At 52.5% G+C, this 20,383-nt stretch overlaps 1 protein-coding gene across 1 annotated transcript in view; it reads left to right on the top strand.

Annotated features, from left to right (window-relative positions):
* RIMBP2 (RIMS binding protein 2) overlaps positions 1–20,383 on the top strand; it is a 339,298-nt gene that overhangs the window by 223,503 nt on the left and 95,412 nt on the right. The window contains exon 5 of the mRNA XM_021923155.2: positions 13,019–13,123. Coding sequence (XP_021778847.2) covers positions 13,022–13,123 — 102 coding nt within the window. The 5' untranslated portion in view covers positions 13,019–13,021. The remainder of the gene's footprint in view (positions 1–13,018; positions 13,124–20,383) is intronic.

Below are 20,383 nucleotides of genomic sequence, written 5' to 3'. Positions count from 1 at the left end.
GGTTTTGCCATATTGCTAGGCTGGTCTCAAACTTCTGGACCCAAGCAATCCACCCACCTCGGCCTCCCAAAGTGCTGGGATTACAGGTGTGAGCTGCCACACCTGGCCTCTGTACCGATCCCTTTGAATCTAACATTTAATCTCATTCTTGCAACAACCTAGGAAGGACGGTGCTTTTTGCTGCCGTTCAATAAACGTGAAACCTGAGGTTCAGAGTTACCTAACTCGCCCCAGGGCACAAAGCCTGTACACGTTGGAAATGGCATTGAACACAGGTCCAGCTGATAGGATCCCCTCCACCTGGCTGGCCAAAATCGCAGGCTCACAGCCGGAACCACTGGGGCATGACAGAAACTGTGTGTGAGAAAAATAACGCTCCCAAAGCAGCACGGGATGAGTGCTGCCGTCCCCGCGTCTCCGGGATTCATCAGGGCCAGAGGAGAAGGAGGGAGGCTTTAGGATCAAAGGCTAATTAAGACTCAGGAAAATCTCTCTCTCTCTTTTTTTCTTTTTTTCCCAAAGGAACTCCTAACGATCCTTTTTTTCCCAGTTTGAGAAACTAAAATACTTTGGCTGAAATAGACTTCACTGAATTCGCATGACTGTTTTCCACGTTCATTCTCATTCTGAATGAGTGTGACTTCTGTGGCTGGGGCACAGAGTCGTGATGCCATGAAAACAAACAGCTTTAAAGACCTTGTCTTTCTCGCTTTTGAAGACGTGGGTTCTGTGAGTGCTTGCGTTCTTTCCGCCAGGTGCTGGGTGAAAGGAAATCATGTGTACATAAATGCTTCATTATTTCTACCATGCACAGCAGATCCCACTAATGTGACATTCAAAGTGTCGCCGTTAACTCCTGTTAGGGGAAATTGCTTTTTCCTTAATTTCTTCGCTCAGGCAAGGCGGCATCCAAAGCAGAGGACAAGTCCACCTTTGATCTGACGTTGAGGAGATAATTCAGTTTGCTCCAGGTTTGTTCGTTCCGTGTCACATCCGAGATTTTCCCTGGGAAAGCGGCACCCTGACATTTGTAGGCAGCTTAAGCGCTGGCGTGAATGTCGACAGCCGGCTATAAATATCGCTGCTTTAAAAATAAATCCTGCCACAGGCAGAGTGTTTCAGACAGGCATTTTTGGCCGTGGTGTAATCCTGAGTCCTTTTCAGATGTGAAGCCTCCCCATGAATGACAGCGTGTGCCCTGGGAAGGTCTCTGCGCGGGGAAGCGGAAGTCTGGTGCCAGGCTGTGGTGGGATTCTGTCTTTGGGCGAAATGTGGGGTTTTCAGACTCCCTTTGGGAGTCCCCGAGCCCTTAGTGCTCCCAGGAACAGAGAGAATCCCAGTTGCTTGTGGAAGTCGTGCGAATGAAAGTACAGTTGCCCCCGAGGAGAAGTGCAGATGGCTCTGCCCCAGCCGTGTCACAGAGGCACGGTGTGCATGGTGGCCTGAGAACTCTGGAAGGAAGGAGGCGGAGTGACTTTGGGGCACTGCAGAAAAGGTTCTCATGTGTACTCCTTGCAGAGAGTCCCAGCAAATATCAGCACATCCCACAAATATGAGAGAGGTCCCCGGAGGAGGCCTCTTAGACAACAGAGAGCGGAGACAGTGGAGAGAGTGTGAGCTGGGCTCACTAGGTGCAAATCCTGGCTTGAGCCTTTACTAGCTGGGCAAACTTGAACACGTTACTCAACCTCTCTGGGCCTTGGTTTCCTTCTCTGTCAATGGGAATGAAAATATCGCCTGCTTCAAGGGTTGTTGTGCAGATTAAATGGGTGATATGTGTTCAGTACTTAGCATAACAGTACTTCTAGAACTTAGTAATCTTCAGATGTGTTTAGGTAAGCATGTGGAGGCTGATGTCTGGAGCCGGGCTGGGTCTCAGGCAGGTTCTCTGGGAAAACTGTGCCAGCAGTGTGCATACAGGAATCAGAACACCATTTTCCCACCAGTTGTAGGTGGTGACCTATGATAAACACTAACGTGGGTTTGGATTGTTGCCACACACAGGGCTCGGGAGCTGCTGTGCAGCCCGTTTCCTACTTTGCTCCCCACCCTCCCACTGAACTCTGATCACATCTCCCTCTTTTATGGTGTGGCTGAGTTCCAGGGTGAGTTGGCATTTGGCCTCTGTTTTAGTCCTGTGGACTGGCCGGTAAGCCGAGAGGTTTACTGCAGCCCCACCTTGGCTGGTTCTGTTGCTGAACGCACAGGTCTCAGCCTTCACACCACAGGTGCCCTGCAGACGAGGTTATTTTCCTTGAATAAGGTTGTTTATGGCCAGTGACTTTTATCTTAGGACCTTGTTTCCTGGCCCTTGGAGAGAAATGGCAGCTGGAACTTACCAAACCTGCCTTTGCCCCTGTGATACTATAACTCTTGAGGTAAACCAAGCACGTCTATCCCCTCCCCCATCTCCCTGTACCCCAACTTATACTTCTGCTGCCGATTCATTAAAGTAGCTGTCAGCCCAGGATTGTCTGACAGCTGGGACCGGAACAAGCTTTCCTACTTGGGAAGAAACATCAAAACTGTTTATTTTTTTATAGGAAAGTTTCAAGCAAACTAAGGGATAGTAAAAAATCCAAGCTAAATTGTAGGTAAGTAAACAAAAACATTATCAGATTGTACATTTTCCTGGACAGATTTATTTTCTGCTTTGTAGGTAGGTAGCAAAATCAACATTTCAGTGAGTTTTTTTTTTTTAACTTAAAATTGTTACAGTAAGTCTATGAAGCAGGTTTGAATTTAGTTATAACAACTCAAGTGAAAGGGACAACACAGAAACAGTTGTTGAAACAGAACAACCCCCCTCAAAATTACTTAATTCACTTTTCTTTTTTTTCTTTTCTTTTCTTTTTTTTTTTTTGAGATGGAGTCTCGCTCTGTCGCCAGGCTGCAGTGCAGTGGCTGGATCTCAGCTCACTGTAACCTCTGCCTCCTGGGTTCAAGCAGTTCCCCTGCCTCAGCCTCCGGAGTAGCTGGGACTACAGGTGTCCGCCACCACGCCTGGCTAATTTTTTGTATTTTTAGGAGAGACGGGGTTTCACCGTGTTGGCCAGGATGGTCTCGAGCTCCTGACCTCGTGATCTGCCCACCTCGGCCTCCCAAAGTGCTTAATTCACTTTTAAGGCGCTCATTTTGAAAGAGGGATAGAAATGTGTCATCAGTTTGGAGTTGGTTTCATCCTTTTCCTTCAGTCTACCAGTCAGACTTCAGTCAAAAAGCAGGAGCCAGCCAAAGTATTTCAAAAGGAGGGACATTAATACCGGGGATTGGTGACACACGGGATAGAAGAGCTACGAAGCCAAATGGCTGCATCGTGAAGCTGGCACCACCTCTAAGGCTGAAGGGACGATGGGGGTGACGCAATCTCAGTCAGGAGCAGAGACCATGGATTAGAGACGGACAGGAAATGGAGCCACTACCAGAGACAACTCAGAAGGCAGAAAAAGAGGGAGAAATCCCTGGCTTCCCTCCCGCCGATGCTGCCTGTTGACTGACCACCCGGAAACAGAGGGCGAGGGCGTCTGGGAAGTTTAGCTCTTTCTGATATTGAGCAAAACAAGAGAAGGAGAGAGAGTAGATCTGAGAGCCGTGAGGCAGTTGATTGGCATACCAAGGTGAGATCTAGGCTGGGGTGCAGGGTTACCCAAAGCCAAGTTGTCGTGGGATTCCATCCTGCCCTCATCCAGGTGTACACATGCTGAGATTCCCACTATTCTATCCGATGCGTGCTGCTTTTATGTAGGCTGTAAAAGCAGGCAAAGCACAGTCTACCAGTTGTTTCCATTATTTCAGAGACAAAGGTAAAAGTTACATGACGACATGGTAAAATATAGGACATGAAAGAATTTAATTGTTAAGTTGTCTGCATTCACGTGGGCTCTTAGCTATCCCAGGGTCATTCAGAAATCCCTGCCAGGGATGTTTAAGCTCAACTCCCCATGCTAGCCGTAAGTTCTCTAGGAGTCACCTCTCTGGAACTTTCCAGAAAGCAGAGCCAAGAGCCCGTCTCTGCAGAATCCACCAGTGTCTATACATGCATTGGTTCTTCTCAGCGAGTCTGTCTGCCTCTGGTGAAGCATTGTATTTCTGCAGATTAGAAGGGAAGTCTGGTCTCAGTTTCTCACAATAACCCCTCTGCACGCTGTCTTCTTGATTCCCTGTATCTCTGCAGACCAAAGCCCAGGGGAGTCCCCAGTTTCTGCTCTTCCTTGATCTATCTCTCATCCTCCCGGAGGCAGTGAGCACAGAAAGGAGCCCTTAGGATGGGAAGTGGGAGGGGAATGGAGGAGAAATAGAGGGTCCGTGATAGAAAGAAACATCGATTAATATCTCAGCCTTGCAACACTGATTTTTCCATAGATGTTTCAACAGAGACATGCACACTGGCTACATTTAGAAAAGTAACGCTGTGCAGAATGAATCAGTATGTCCTCATGCCAGGATGGATGGATATATTTAGCATGTCCGTGTGTTTGCGAGCCTTGTCTATTTCTCTGTTTTTGGTTACTTCGTAGACCTCACTAATACTAAACTCACGGCCCCCACCACCCCCTGACCGAGCTATCTTTTCCCCCACCATCCACCTAACACCACGAATTTCAGCCTTTGCAGCCAATATCTCTCCTATTTTTGGCTTGCAATTTTTTTCGCCATCCACTTCACTCTCCCCTCCTCAGTCTCAAAGCCCATCTCCAAGAGAGGTTTTATTATAGCCGCGTGACTAACTCTGCCAGTGCGACGGCCTCCGGGGAACCAGCTTACGTCTCTGGTTCACAGTTTTGACTGTGGGTTTGGTGAAATGTGGAATCTTTGGTAGTGAGGATCCAACCTTCTCTAGGCTCCGCAAGTGTTAAAGTCTGGTTTCCCGACAGCCACGGGATGGATCCTCCACTCATAATCATTGCTTTAATTCCACTTAGAAAATGTGAATTAGACTCCTGCTGCCTGTGGAGTGCGCACACGGAAGTGGAGCCATTTCTAGTCCAGTTGAGAAAGTGAGAATCACATGAAATTAATCAGAATAGTACAAAGCAGGTTACAGGATTGCTGCAGAGTCAAGTTGGAGGCTGTGAGGGATGGAGAGGGGGGGAGTGTGGGCTGGGGGCATGGGAAAGATGTTCTAGGTGAGAGGCCTCACCTTTGCTATCATTGATTCTGCCTCACCACATGTCAGAGGCTGTTTTGGGCTGGGGGTGCACCAGCAGACAGGGAAGTAAGTCCTGTAATCCTGTGGTTCTCATGAACAAGGGTAGGGAGTGGGATGGAAAGGATGACATAAAATAAACATGTAAATAAAATAATCTCTGGTCACTGGTCAGGACACTTGCCACGTCTTTGTCCATTTTGTGTTGCTATAAAGAGATACCTGAGACTGGGTAATTTGTAAAGAAAAGAAGCATATTTGTCTCACAGGTCTGCAGGCTGTACAAGCATGGCACTAGCATCTGTGCAGCTTCTGGTGAGGCCTCAGGAAGCTTCCAGACATGGCAGAAGGCAAAGTGGGAGCAGGTGTACCACATGGTGAGCGAGGTAGCAAGAGACAGGGAGGCAGAGCCAGGCTCCCTTAAACAACCAGCTCTCCAGTGAACTCAGAGTAAGAACTCACTTATCACTATGTGGAGGGCACCAAGCCATTCATGAGGGCTACGCCCCCATGACCCAGACCCCTCCCACCAGGCTCCACCTCCAACACAGGGATCACATTTCAACACGAGGTTTGGAGGGAACACATCCTAAACCCCACCATGCCATGAAGGGCTGGCCATGTGGTGGTGCAGGGACAAGCATGTCGGGCAGCAGGAGTGGCACTTGCTAAGACCTGGAGTTGGGGATGACCTCGACGTGGTCATGGACCTGAGCAGAAGCCAGTGTGGCAAAAGCATAGTGAGGAAGGGGCAGAGGCGGGAGGTGAGGGCAGAGAAGAGGTTGGATCACAGGGGAGCCTGTTGGCTGCAGCCGGAAGTTTGGATTTGGTACCCGGTGCAGTTGGCAGCCTTTGTGCTGTTGAAGGAGAATGGCTGTGGGGCAATCTCTGGTGCAGCCTGTGGCTCTGGAGAAGCAGGAAATCAAGGATGACTCTCAGCTTTGCATCTGGAGGAGCTGAGGGGATGATGGTGTCCTTGGCCGAGATGGCACAGCTTGGGGAGGGAACTTGTTTGAGGAAGAAAATCAAGAATTCTATTTCGGACAGGCTAAATTTGAGCTTCCTCCCGTACATCCATGTGGGGATAATGAGTAGGCAGTTGGGTATGAGTTGGGAGGGCGGGGGGATGAAGGGTTCATTTGGAATTATGTGGCAATTATAACCTCAAAGCTGGCTAAGATCACCTAAGGAACGGTATAAATAGAGCCGGGGCCCCTCCAGGATTTAGAGATCAGCAGGAGGTCATTGCGGAGGTCAGGGAGGGAGACCAGGTCAGTGCGGCCCACGGGGGCCAGAGTCCAGGGCGTGTCCAGGAGGAGCAGCCCTGGCGTCAGGTGCTGCTGAGGGATTTGGTCCAGTCAAGGCAGGAAAGTGGCCATGGGCTCGGGCCGCAGGGACTCCTCGGCTGCCTTACTGGGAGAATCTCAGCCAAGTGACATGAGGGAGGCTGACTGGAAGGGCTGGAAGAGCGCATGGGAGGGGAGGCCGTAGGGGACTGAACAGAACCCATCCTGTAAGGAGTTTTGTTGAGACGGGAAGCAGATACATGGGCAGTGGCTGGAGGGGGATGAGGACTTTGCAGAAACAGGTAAGATTTGGAGAGATGGATGCTGAAGCCAAAACAAGCCCCAGCAAACCTTGTCCTCCCAGCCATGGCATCTGTGATGAAACTGAGGCTGTCCTCAAGGGCTGAGTGCTTCTCCCACTCACACCTTTCTGACAGCCGCTTCGTATGGACTTGGCTCATTAACCGTAGAAATACAAAGGCTTCTTCACTGCACTTGTTTCCATCCATCTGATCTATAAACCCTCGTCTCACTGGCACCCCAAAGCAAGAGCCCAGCACACCATCTGCCACCCCTTTCTCCTCGGTGACTCTGAGGCCGCGGGGCCACGCCCTGAGCTGTTTCGGTGCCTGGCGAATCTACCTGGCGAGTCCTGGTGGGGAAGGTGGTGCCCTCTTGCCAACAACTTCCTGCCCAGAGATGAATAAAGATGATACAGGCTGCCTTTGGCAGTGCCCCCTTCCAAAATAAAGAGAAGCACAACATTAGCCAGAATTAAGCCCAAATGGCAGAATTAAGCAGCTGCACAATCGGCCACCCAGGCCAGGTGGGCCACGAGGGAGTCGAAAGCTGCTTCTTTGCCCCGGCCCCCGTAGTGCTCCAAGATGACAGTGGCTGGTGTAAGTCATCTCAACCCAGAAGCGGGGCAGTGGCTGGGAGCAGACTGGCCATGAGTTCCGACCTTCTCATGGGCCATGTTCCGGCTGTGGCTTTCAGCCCTTGCTCAGCTTCCCTGAGTCCATTTCTCTGCTGGGAAGCAGTGACCACAGCACCCACCCAACCCTCAGCCTTAAATGAGACAGTGCCTGGGCAGCCATCGTGCCCTGCATATAGTAGGTGCTTAATAAATGGCAGCGGCCACATTCCGATTTCTCACTGTCATTTTACCAATGCGGCTGTAGCTGTCCGTCGTCCTGTTGGTACAGCCGTGGTTGCCCCGTGAGTCCCTCCCTCCCACCCTGGTGTTTAGGTGGCGTCAACAGGACTATACACGTCCAGTGGGAAAGGGTTTCTCCTCTTGAGACTAAAACATAACACAGAGAACTTAATAGATGTCAGGTACTATAGCTCAGGTAAAATTCAAAACACCTCTATGAAGTAGGTGTTAATTAATAATTAACATTAGTTATTTCATTAATTACTAACTAAATGAAAAAGAATAGTGTTGAAAAATTAATCCAAAAGAAGAACATGGAGACCAGAGAAGTTAAGTAACTACTCTAAGGCCACACAGCGGGCCAGTATCAGAGCTGGTATTTGAGCCCAGGTGTTCAGGCTCTTTAATGGCTTTTGCTGACGTGAAAAGCTGGAAGCACCTTTCCCCCAACCTTCCCTGCCAGCCCCTGATGTGGGGAGTGTGGAGAGCCCCAGGGGCTGCGAGGAGGCCCATGCAGCTGGAGAAGGGGGTGGTGGGGACAGCAGTGGGACTGAGCTCTGAGAGGCCACGAGGGTGGCAGTGTGAGGATTTGGCATCTGTGCCGAGTGACCTGTTGTGGGGACAGGGACACAGCGGGGCAAGGTGCCTGCTCATGTTCTGTGGGGAGGAACACACAGCAGGCAAGGGAGCCAGCCAGGGTGTTGGGGGTGGGGGTGCTCAGGAGGAAACTACGGCAGGTGGAGAACGTGGCATGTCCAGGAGGGGCTGGGCGGCCACCAGGCTTCACTGTGAAGTGGCATTTGGGCAAAGGCTGGAAGGCGAGAGTCGGGCTGGCAGGGAGAGCAACGCGTGCGAAGGTCCGGAGGTGGGCACGGGTCTGCTCTCTGGAAACAGTGAGAACGCCAGGGTGTCACAGTGGGGCGTGAGAGGCAGGCAGGTGGCCCTGGGACAGCACGCCGCTTTACTCCCCACCGAGGGGCCCTGAGCTGGGATGGGACATGGGGTCAGGGGTCCACCTCGGGGGGCGTCGGGCTCCTTCCGGCCAAGGACACCTGAGTGACAGACGTTTCTTCTCCAGTCCGTCCTTCCCACGGGACATTGTCCATCAGCGAGCCAGTGTCTGGGGGAACTTTTGGGGGCTTTCCAGGAGCTGCAGAAGCCCTTGCAGCCCCTGTTAGTGGCATGGCTCAGGGACACATCTAGGTGGGGTAGGGGCTCCGGGCACCGCGTCCGGGTGAGGGTGGAGGCTCTGGGCACCGCGTCCAGGTGAGGGTGGAGGCTCTGGGCACTGTGCTGTCCTGCCTTCCACCCACAGCTGCGTGGGGCTCTGTCTCTGGTTTGGGCCGTTGTTTAGCACCATCTTGGTGGGGGGCTTCCCTGGCCCTCTCAGCTGATGGGCCAGACCCCAGCTGGACTGCAGCTCCCATCCCCTTTTATCATAAAAAATAAAAGTGTGTATATATATATAGATTTTTTTTTTTTTTTTTTTTTTTAAACAGAGTCTCTCTCTGTCACCCGGGCTGGAGTGCAGTGGCCGGATCTCAGCTCACTGCAAGCTCCGCCTCCCGGGTTCCCGCCATTCTCCTGCCTCAGCCTCCCGAGTAGCTGGGACTACAGGCGCCCGCCACCGCGCCCGGCTAGTTTTTTGTATTTTTTAGTAGAGACGGAGTTTCACCGTGTTAGCCAGGATGGTCTCGATCTCCTGACGTCATGATCCACCCATCTTGGCCTCCCAAAGTGCTGGGATTACAGGTTTGAGCCACCGTGTCCGGCCAAAAGTATATTTTTAAACAGTTTATTTTTTCTATTTTTCCCCTTTTATTTAATTTTTTACAATTTTGTGGCTGCATAGTAGGTGCATGCATTTGTGAACTGGGCTTTATTTGTTCATAACCCTTAGGACCACCCGACCCCACGGTTCTTAGGACTGCCTGACCCCGCGGTCACCATGCTTAGGACTGCTGACCCGTGTCCACACACACAGTTGGTGTATTTGGATGAGGTCTGTCCCCTCCCCTGCAGAATGTGAGCTCCAAGAGAGCTGGTTTTGTTTTGCTGTTGTTTTGCGTTGCTGTAGCCTTCAGAATCCAGCAGGGTGCCTGACACAAAACATAGTGCTTGTTAAATATTTGTTGAGTGAGTGAGTGAGCGAGTTCTCCTGGTGGAATGTGGCTGAAATCTCCTCATATCAGATTGAGGCAGGTGTTGGGATGTAGGAAATGGCCACTCCTGGAAGTCCAGGACCTCGGATGTCATTTGGGTGCTTCTGCCCCCTCCATGCCACACTCGGACCCTTCTCGTTTCATCCATCTGCCTTCATGCTCTGCCCCCACCCTTGGGGTGTTCTCGCATGAAGACATGGTTGTCCTGTTCCGTGTCCCCAGCTTCTTGGCATCTAGTAGGTGCTCAATAAATGTCAGTCCGATGAACGAATATCCAGGAGAAGCAATGAATGAATAAATGGAGTAGAAATAGTCCTGTCTGCAGCTGGAAGCCCCACAGGGAGGGCCTCATGCGGGTCTGCAGAGACTGGCCATCCTGAGGACCTCCGGGACCCTCATGAGGAAACCCAACCCCAGAGGAAGGCCACACTGCACCGACGTGGCAGCAGGGTTTGGGGAAGAGTTCCCAGAGCTTCTCAGGAGCCCAGGGAATTCCTGGCATCTCTCAGGGCTTTGTCGGTTTGTCTGTCTTGGTGGCTTGTCCCCGTCCTCCTAAAAACACCCTGCAATGTGTGCCGCTGGTTTGCACTCACAGTGAACTGGTGGCGGGCGGCGGGGAAGCCGAGGCTCTTGGAAAGAGACCATAAGAAATGGCGAGGCCCAAACGGGCTGACGGCCCAGCGGGGCAGGGAGAGCCTTGTGCCAAGGTGGATCTCGGGAAGACTGTGCAGCGAATACCCAGGGCTCCCTCCTGGGAGGGCCAGGCCTGCCCGGGCTCAGAACTGGACTGAACGTGGGAAGATACAAGCACGGTGTTTCCCTGGGACCCATCTGGCCCCAGCGTGAACCGGCGATGGCCACTGACTGCGGCGTCCGTGTTTCCTGGGGTTGGTTCATGTTCTGGGGAATTCCATTTCCTCAGGATCCCGGGTTCTTGTGAGAGTTCCCATAGCAGCAGTGAAACCCCCAGATGTCTGTGGGGGTGCAGGGTAGTTACAGCTTCCGAGTTCACTGGAAGCCTCTTCTGGAGACAGCAGAGAGGATGCCGAGGTTATTCAGCTGAAAAAGGTGGATGAACCGGCACGTGAGGCCTCCGGGCCTGAAACACGGGCCGGGAGGAGGACTTCACTTTTTAAACACACACAAAATATCCCACCAACCACAGCGCTTTGCAGAATGAAAAGTGGAGGCCTTCCCCATCCTCAGTTAAAGTGATTCCGTTTCAAGGTATTTCCCAGAAGAAAGGAGCGTTCGGTGGCAGCAGGTAGGGCTACCTTTGTAATCGGCCTGTCTGCCTCTTCCCGCGGGGCCCCACACCCCTCCTCCAGAGCCTGGGTGCCCCCTGCCCTCACCGCCTGCCCGTCTCAGCAGGGACTCCCTCGCCTCCCCACTGCCAGGCTCCTCTTTCCAGCTTAGGCTGAGTCGGCAGCGGCCTCAGGAAACCACGCTAATCTTCTTTTGTGTCCGACCTCATGACTTGCGAAGGCTACAGGCCTTTAAGACTCCGAAACTAAATAAAAATGAGTAAAAGGTGGTAGGGCACGGTGGCTCATGCCTGTAATCCCAGCACTTTGGGAGGCCTAGGCAGGTGGATCCCCTGAGGTCAGGAGTTTGAGACCAGCCTGACCAACATGGTGAAACCCCATCTGTACTAAAAATACAAAAATTAGCCAGGCATGGTGGTGGGCACCTGTAATCCCAGCTGGTAGGGAGGCTGAGGCACGACGATAGCTTGAATCCAGGAGGCAGAGGCTACAATGTGCCAAGATCCTGCCACTGCACTCCAGCCTGGGTGACAGAGCAAGACTCCATCTCAAAGAAATAAAAATAAAAAATAAATAAAAATGAGTAAAAGATTAAAAATCAATAGAATTGTAAAATAATAAATACATTACAATAATGAATAAATGACCAACCAGTTCCAGCCCAGGAGGGAAGTCCCCCATGCCCCGCTGGGCCAGGCACCCTATTGCTTTAGGACCTGGGTCATCTGTGTGGCCCTCGGATGTCGGGGGATGCAGGGGGGCAAGTCCGTGGGGCAGCGGCCATCGGGGGTGTGCACCCTCAGAAGGGGCAGCTCCCATCCCCTTCTCAGTCCTTTTCTGGAGGCATGCGTGGCCAACTCTTCCCATTTTTGAAAGAATCGGGACTTTTATATAAAAGACCCAGATTTTAAAATGTTGACCACGAAGTCACCACACACACACACACACACACACACACATACACATGAATGAAAGGAAATGACAGTGAAATTGCAGCATTTTGTAGCTGGTTGTCCAAGCCCCCAGGATGTGGCTTGGGGGGCCCAGGAAATGTTTTCTGTGACTGTTCCCAGTGTGACTGCCCGCCCGCTGTGGCCTTTTCTATCCAATGTCATTTCCCATGCAATGGTGACTCTGGGCCCGTGAGACCCGTCAGAGGGGAGGGACGGGCACACCGAGGGCGAGTAGGTGAGAGTCAAACCCTGGTACTGGGGATTTAGCGCTGTCCCTCCAAGCAGGACAGACAGATTGTCAGGAGGAGGGGACAGAGCCAGGAATACGGCTCCTCCTCTCTGCTCCAGAAAATGGGCCTGGCCGATGGGGGCCACCTTGCAACCTTTCCAGAGGGGGTAGGTGAAGGAATTTGGACTCCTGGGTCTGAGTGCTCTGGTTCACCGGAGTCGGCAGTCAGGACCAGAGCCTGAGGTTTGGAAGCACCCGGGAGGGTGTGGACTCTGGGTTTGCATTCCGAACGGGTGTCCACTTCCTAGGTGTGTGATGGCAAAGATGACTTCCTGTGCCTCAGTTTCCCTCTCTGTAGAATGAGGCTACTTACAGAACCTACCTCGTAGGCTTATGATGGGGATATATGACTTAAATGCAGATAAAACCTTGAACCAGTGCTGGGCACACAGGACAACATCAGTAAGCCTTTGCTGTTACATACAAAGGACCTGGGCAAAAAAGGCAGAGGAGGGAGATTAAGTTTTTCAAAACAAGCAAAAAGAGGAAAGTCACCTTTGCATGAGAACAGGGTTCTGCTCAAATGCTGGCTGCATTCGGAACCTGAGGAGGAGAAGTGGCAGGTGGAGGGTTTGTTCATGTCACGGCTCCCCCATCGGGAGGGCCGCCTCTGGAAGCATGGAGGTGGGTGCCCCGCAGGGTGGCGAAGGGCTGCTCTGGAGTGACTGGGCTGAGTCAGAGCCCGCTCGGTGCAGGGTATAGGGTGCATGCCCGTGGGCACAGGCTGCCCTGCTCAGCCAGGCCTCTCTCTGTCCCCACAGCATATGCGAGAGGCGGCTGAACGGCGGCAGCAGCTGGAGTTGGAGCATGAGCAGGCCCTGGCTGTTCTCAGCGCCAAGCAGCAGGAAATTGACCTTCTGCAGAAGGTAAGTGGCAGGCAGCCGGGTGCGGCATGTGAGGCAAGGAGTCTGCGGGTGGGCCGGGGACCCCCGGTGTGGTGGAACGGCCGACCTGCAGCCTCAGCTCCCAGGCCTCTTCCTCTCTCTCCTTGCACAGAAGGATTCAGAGTCATTTCTGCTTTCCTGCTCTGGTGTTTCTTAAGTAGACCTGTGTTCATGTTTTATAAAGGAAAAGCGGATGCAAAGCTCTAACCTCTGATGCTGGTGAGGTTGTAGGAAAAGCACATGCATAGAGATGGCTGGCAGGGTATGAATTGCTTTCACGTCTGGGAAAAGCAACGTGCAGCATCCGTTTAAACTAAAAGTGCACACAGAGGGTGACCCTGCCACCTCCATCCTGGACCTCCATCCTGGACGATGCCCTGCAAGGAATACAGGAACCAGTTCCAAAGGAGTTCTGTTTTCTTGCAGTGCTGCTGTGTGGCAGTGGGGATGGGGATTGGACCCAACTGATGCCCACCTAAGGGTGATGGCGTGTGCACCGTGGTCCAGCCACACCAGGTGCCATGTGATGTCAGTGAAAAGGATCATGGTGGTGTGATTCTGCTGTCTTGAGGCTGTTTGCATGACGTGTTATCAAGTGAGAAAACTGAATTGCAGAGCAGTATTTATAGCATGATCCCGTAAGAAAGGAAAAAGGGAAGATAAGACAGAAAGGAAAAGAAATCAGGAGAGAAAGGAGAGAGGCACCAGGGAAGGAGGGAAGGAAGGACTGAGTGATTTGGGATTTTTACCTCTTGGGCACCTGTGATGGGTCTGGGGGCTGAGACAGGTAACCTCACCCCCACTCCAGTCCTCAGCCACGGTCCTGCTGTCTCTAGCCAAATAGCTAGGAGGGTGGTACTCCTGGAGCCTATGGGCTTGGGGTGCCCCCAGGAAGAAATCAGAAGGTGGGGACTTGTGAACAGTTCTCATCTCATTTCCTTCTGGAGCCCAGTGTCCCCACCCAGTCCTGCCCTCTCCTCCCGGCAGGGCAGCCACCCCTATGGCCAGAGTGCAGCTGGCTGGTCTGCAGCCTCCCGCCCGGCGCCGGCTGGGATGGGCCACTCCTGCCCTCTGTGGCCCCTCCACCCATCTGACAGCTTCTCCAGGCCTTGGATCTCAAAATAAAGGACTCACAGTCATTCACCCAGCCTGGGTGGCGATAGGAATCTGTCAGAGCAGTGTTTCTTCTCCAGAGTTTATTAGCAGAGCTTGTTGGAACAGGTAGATAAGTTCTGATGCCATTTCTCTAATCATTTAGCACGAGATCGTATTAAGGATAGATTTCATTAAGCCAGCACTGATGGGGCCTTCACAGCCCTTATTACCTGTCATAATAAGGTGGCAGGTACCCGGAGCAGCAATATTTCATTAGATGTTATCCGCAAGGGATATTGCTGGGACACAGGCAGGAATATTACTCTTATCTTCTCCTGCCATGTCTCAAGGACCTTTCCCGTGGCTGGGCGATGCCTGATGGTAGCTGCATTCATTCATCGCCACTCCAGAAGCCACGTCCCCAGGCGGGGACCGTCTGAGACAGATAATCAGTCTGTAGAAGCACAGAGAGTGTCCAGGAAGGGACAGGATGTCTCCTCTCAACAAAACATTCTCTAGGAGCCTGGAGTTATATTTACTAAGCATTTGATGCCAAGGAGAATGACCTGGAACCGACTCCGTTATTCTGCATCCATGATCTCTTTTGTGTACTGTCCCATTCTCTTGGAGTTCTTTATCCTTGGGACTCACCGTTGTCTCTATTTTGGATACATTGATGCTTCATCAGTGGGGCAGGGGGCAGAGGGAGAGAAACTGGATGACATATGAATGGGCCGATTTTGTAACTTCTAGAGGCTTTGATGTAGTTTTTAGCGTGAGAAGAGAGAGGCCAACTCTTGAGTGGAATGAGATCCGGGGCTTCTTTCCGGAGCGCATCTTCGCGTTCAGTTTCCGCCGTGGGTGGTCATTGCGCTGCACTTGTGACCGGCTCCCTCGTGCTGTCATTCACCAAGTGTCGGCCGTCTGCCCCTCCAAGCAGCCACTCAGCTGCTGTTCCAGAAGCAGGAACACAGCCGCGAGTGGGACACAGCTCTGCCCTCCCAGGCTAAAAAAGAAAGGTGAACAAGTCAATGAAAAAGCGAGTAAGCCCAGATGATGGCGAGGAGTGAAGGGAGTTGAGAGGATGGAGTGGCAGGTTGACGGGGCCGTGACTTTAGATATAGGTGACAGTTCAAGGAGCAGATGACGCCCACCACGCCGAGGGCTGGGGCGGGAGTGTGCGAGGGTTAGGGAGCAGTGCACACACGGGTCCCCTTGGGAACCAGCCCAGAGTATCCAGGGAAGAGGAGGAAGGCCGGGTGGCTGGGGTGCAGCCAGGGACGGGACAGGGGTTGAATTTGGGCCTGAGGCACAGAGCTGGAGCGCTTGCCCCACCAGGCAGTGGTGCCTCCACCATGAGGAATGGATCAGCTGAAGACTGGCCCTCATCTCCCTACCAAGATAAAAGTCACCAGTCGTCTTTGGACTATCCAAGGCCCAAAGATGATTCTGATGAGGGTGCCGTGGAGGCGTCTCAAAGAAGCAACCTCTTCTGTCTTTCTGCAACCCCAGCTCTTTCTTGAACCTGCTGTCACGGGACCCCACCCTCAGCAAGTGGCTTTTGTTAATGTCACCCATGTGTGGGCTTACAGTCCAGTGGGTAGTCCTCTGTCCTTATTTTCTTTGACCCAGGGGCCCAGTTTGAGTTTATGGCCTCCAAGGACACCACCCTCTCCTGGTTTCCTTCTGCACACCAACCCCCCTACACATCACAGGTGACCCCAAGACTCAGTCCTCAAGCCGCATCCCTTTCAGTCTATACTCACTGTCTCGTGCCCTCGAGTAGATGCGTGGGTTTCAGCACCACCTCTGCGTGGTAACTCCCGGATTTAGACCTGGAAGCCAGACGACGCCACTGCGCCCCAATTCCCTTACTCACTCTCTGCTTGACACCACTGCTTGGGTGGCCTCGGACGCCACGTCCCATGTGGAACTCCCCTCTGTCCTCACCAGCACCTACACTTCTGCTGAACTCCTTGAGCTCTGTAACCGCAGCATTTCCCGTTTCTGTACAGCTCTTCCTTTCCCTGGAGCTGATTGCCTTTTTTATTTACTTGTTGTCTTCCTTATCTGTGTACCCATCATTCCTTGGCTCCCCCGTTCCCTGCTGGAGCTGTAAAATTCCTCTCAGGAAAGTCTCAGTCCTCTGGGGAACTTCTGATTCCATTTTCCCCTTGGAGACACCTGCCTGGAGCCTCTTCCTTCAGTCCGGGTCCTGGAAATGCCCCTCCCCACTGTCTGGGGGTCTCCTCCCTGCCTCTTTGTGCTTTCATCCTCAGCTTCCTCGATCTTATAATGTTGTTTTTCTTGATGTGCAATGTGAGGCAGGAGTTTATTCTTCCTGAAATACTGGTGCATTTTGCCATATTTTGCAGTACTTGGAGATTCCTTTGTGGGATCAGCCTCACCTCCAGACCTGACCACCCCTGAGAAGGTGCTGGACATTCAGGCGTCTGATATCGGACCCACATCCCAGCACCTTGTCCGGGGGCACCTTTCTCCCAGGCAGCTCCACCTGTCCTCCTGCCCCGCATGGTGGTCGGGAGAAGCATGTGAGGTCATGTGAAAGGGAAAGCATTTGTTAAATCGGAGAAATAAATGCATGCGTGAATGACGAATGAGTGATGAAACTGCCCAGGGCTCTCCTCCCAGAAGCCAGGGATCCTGAGCTCACGCTGCAGCCCTCATCTCTGGGAGCTGAGCAGAGACACAGTTTAAAAAGGCAAAAGACAGCCAAGCCAGGACCCATGCTGTCTGGTGGCAACCACAGGCTCTCCCGGGAGACGTGTGCTTCCTGGAGACTGGGAGCAAGAGCTCATTCACAAATCCCTGCGTCCATTCACTTCATTCACTCAGCAGATGCTTACGGAGCGTCTCGTGTCAGCAAAGTCCCAGCAATACAGCAAGGAGTGGGGCGGTGTGAGAACAGGCTGTGAGTGGCCACGACGATGGTAGAAACGACTCTGAGCACAAATCTGCTGCTGCAGCGTGTCCGGACTGGGGCCCGGAGTGCAGGCGTGGCCTCCTTTGAGCCGAACCACCTCTGCTGCTCCCCACGCTGCAGCTGCTCCCCACGCTGCAGCTGCTCCCCACGCTGCAGCTGCTCCCCACACTGCAGCTGCTCCCTCCTCTCCCTGGACCGTGCTAAAGCCAGTTCCCTCTCGGGGACCCTCATCGACAATGCCTGGTCCCCGGGTTGTTGCAAAACTGGTTCATTTCTCTCATTGAGTCTCCCTCAGACCAGACGCCACTCCATGCCCAGACAGAGGGCACGTCGCCCCATTTACTGACGCCAAAACTTGCCTGCTTGCTCATGTGGTGGTTTGCCGACTGCCCACCTCCACCTGCTGGCACTTCAGCTCCGTGAAAGGTGCATCGGACGCATAGGACATCGCCTGACACCTAGGAGCTCCCAGCAAATCCTGGATGGACGGAGGTGCTCAACAGCACAGAAGGAATTGGAGATGTGGTGAGGTTCCGTCAGTCGGGGCAGTAGGGTCAAAATCCCATGGATAAGATGACCGACGATAAATTGGCATCAACACTCAGTTTTAGCCCGCGGAGTGAATCAGTGAACAGTCAGCCCTCATGTAACCTGCGGGATGGAGGCACCGTTGTTTTCTCCTTGTTACAGATACGGAGGCTGAGGCTAACGTGCCCGTGGTCCACTTGAGACCCGATCCCGAAACCCTGAAGCTTCCTCTCCAGGTGAACAGTCACGGTCAGCCTGGAGTCCAGCTGCGTTCCGTTGCTTCAGACTTTCAGTTTCTTGTGTAGGTTACGTCCTACACAAGAACGTCTTGTCCTGTGACAAGTGGCAATTACGATGATCCAGTGGTGTGAGCTAAAGGGCTTTTCCCTATTTATAATTCATCTGCAGACTTGACCGATTTTACTTCGGTCTACAGTTCCTCTTACCAGTAGGATGATCGCTTTCAGTCTTAAGGCCATTACTGAAACATGTGATACTGAGAGAAGCTGAGCTTGCCACACGATGCATAGTTAATGCTTTGACTGAATTTGCTGTGCTGGCCTCAGTTGTGTGTGGATGGCTGGGGTGGGTCATAGCTGACCCTCTGTGTTAATTTCAGGCGGCATCTGCCCCAATCCTGTGTGCTCCTGGAGTATTAGAAAATGTCCCTCAGCCCTCAGCTCTGCAGAACTCGTGATTTGAGGGTCCTTGTAGCCCTTGGCATAGTTCGTGAGTTTCACTGACTTTTCTGCAGAGCTAATATAACACCCACGGAGGCCCTTCACTCTGCTCCATCTAAGCCAACGCCCGTTGTCCCGCCACAGTCTCCAGGGGCCTGGACGGCTTATTGCTCTGTGCCGCATCCAACCCAGCTAGATGCCCAGCACTTCGGCCACGGGGAATGTGCCCTCCCTTCTGCGAGCGCCGTCTCCCCGGACGCTGCTGCTGCTGCTGCAGGGCCTGCCCACCCTCCCGGATAGCAGATCCTCTGGGTAACAGGCCTGGTCCTCAGGCCTCTTCCTCCAGCGTCAGGAGCTCCAGTCTCCCTGCTCTGCAGGAACCACTCTCCATAAAGGTCGCACGTTCCCTGTGTTGGCCCCTAAACGAGCCTAGCTTAAGCTGTCGCTTGGATTTTGTAAGAACTCAGTGCTGCCAATTTTAAGTCTATTCTGATTGCCCAAATGGCCCAGCTTGCAAGTAGCCTGCAAAAATGCACTGGTTTTCATCTGAAGCTGGAAACGAAGTTGTACTGCCAGCTTGGCTGAGTTTTAACAGCCTGCTGGATTTTTTTTTTTTTTTTTAAATCCTGCCAGTTTAAAACTATCTTTGATTCAACTGAGTCAATGGTGGCATCATTTATATAATCCCTGTATGTTCCCTGCTTGTTTGTCTCTTTTTCTATTTTGTTATTTATTGTTGCTCTTGCTGGTTTTTGCTTTGAAAGGAACAGTTTTCGGCCTTCAACGGTTGAGCTGAATTCGAGAATGGTGTAATTAACGTGCTGCGTTCCAGTCCCTTGCCCAGCTCTTGAAACTCTCATTGGAAAGATGTGAGAATGGAACGCACATGAATGAACTCTATGGAAACCTCAGACGACTTTTCATTTTTAGCCTGGGGAATGGCAGACTTCCCCTTGGCTGGGGAAGCCAGCTCTTCCCTCTTTTCAGCCCACGGGATTTTGCGAGTGAGAAGTAGAAGCTGTGAAGATGATGTTCACTTGCTTATTTATGATGTTGAATCGTCCATCACTAATTATTCTCCAGGCATAGAGGAAATATTTCTCTAGAAACCGATAATTCCAAAGTAAGTCGCAGAGTAGCATATGGATTCTTTATTCGTGCTCCATGTTTTAAGAGGTGGCTGCACTCTGGTGTCAGAAAATCATGCGTCTTAAAAATCCCCGTTTTCCTGCTCCATGGGGAACGTTTGGGAGACGCTGGTGCCAGTGTGAGGTGCACAGTGTGGACTGTGCTGCAGGCGGGAGCCCGGTTTGTCTTTTCTCCTCGGTCTCGTCACAGCGTCGGGAATCCGACCTCCAGCGTCCCACACTTCAGGAAGTGTCCCTTGCTTTCACAGTTGAGGATGATGTTCATCAGCATCAGCACTCTTGGTTTCGAGTGACAGAAAACCCAGACAGGAAATTGTATTTGTACTTCGGATATGGCTGGACCCAGGGCTCAAGTCTACTGGCCTCAGACTCAGCAGAATCCAAGGCCTCCCTGATATCACCAGGACTGGGCTGCTCTCTGCCCTCCTCTGGATCAGCTTCAGCCTTGGTTTCCCTGTGGAGGTCCCCGGCCAGTCCAGCCCTGACCCTCCTGGTGGCAAAGTGGCTACAGCAGCTCCAGCCTCACCTCCTCCCAAGCCAAAGTCCAGTAGAAAGGAGCCTCCCGCTCCTGCAGCATTCTCAGGCAGAGGCCCGTTGCCCTCCGTAGGCCCCATGCCACCCAGGTCACCAGTCGCTGAGGGTCCAGAACCGTGCTTAGCACAGGGGAGGGCCAGACCCCAGCCAGTCCAAAGGCTCATCCCAGGAGAGGAGGGCATTGAAGCCAGGCAGGCAAACACGACAGATCCTTACCGCCATGATGCTGCTGGGACTTCCAGGCCTGTGAGGACAAGAAATAACAGTGTTCCATTTCAGCTGTGTTTGAATCTGCCCTTTGCCCAGGCAGCAG

Source organism: Papio anubis, chromosome 9 (assembly GCF_008728515.1).
Source record: "Papio anubis isolate 15944 chromosome 9, Panubis1.0, whole genome shotgun sequence".
Taxonomy (NCBI): Eukaryota; Metazoa; Chordata; class Mammalia; order Primates; family Cercopithecidae; genus Papio; species Papio anubis.
This window is presented reverse-complemented; position numbering and strand designations above follow the sequence as displayed.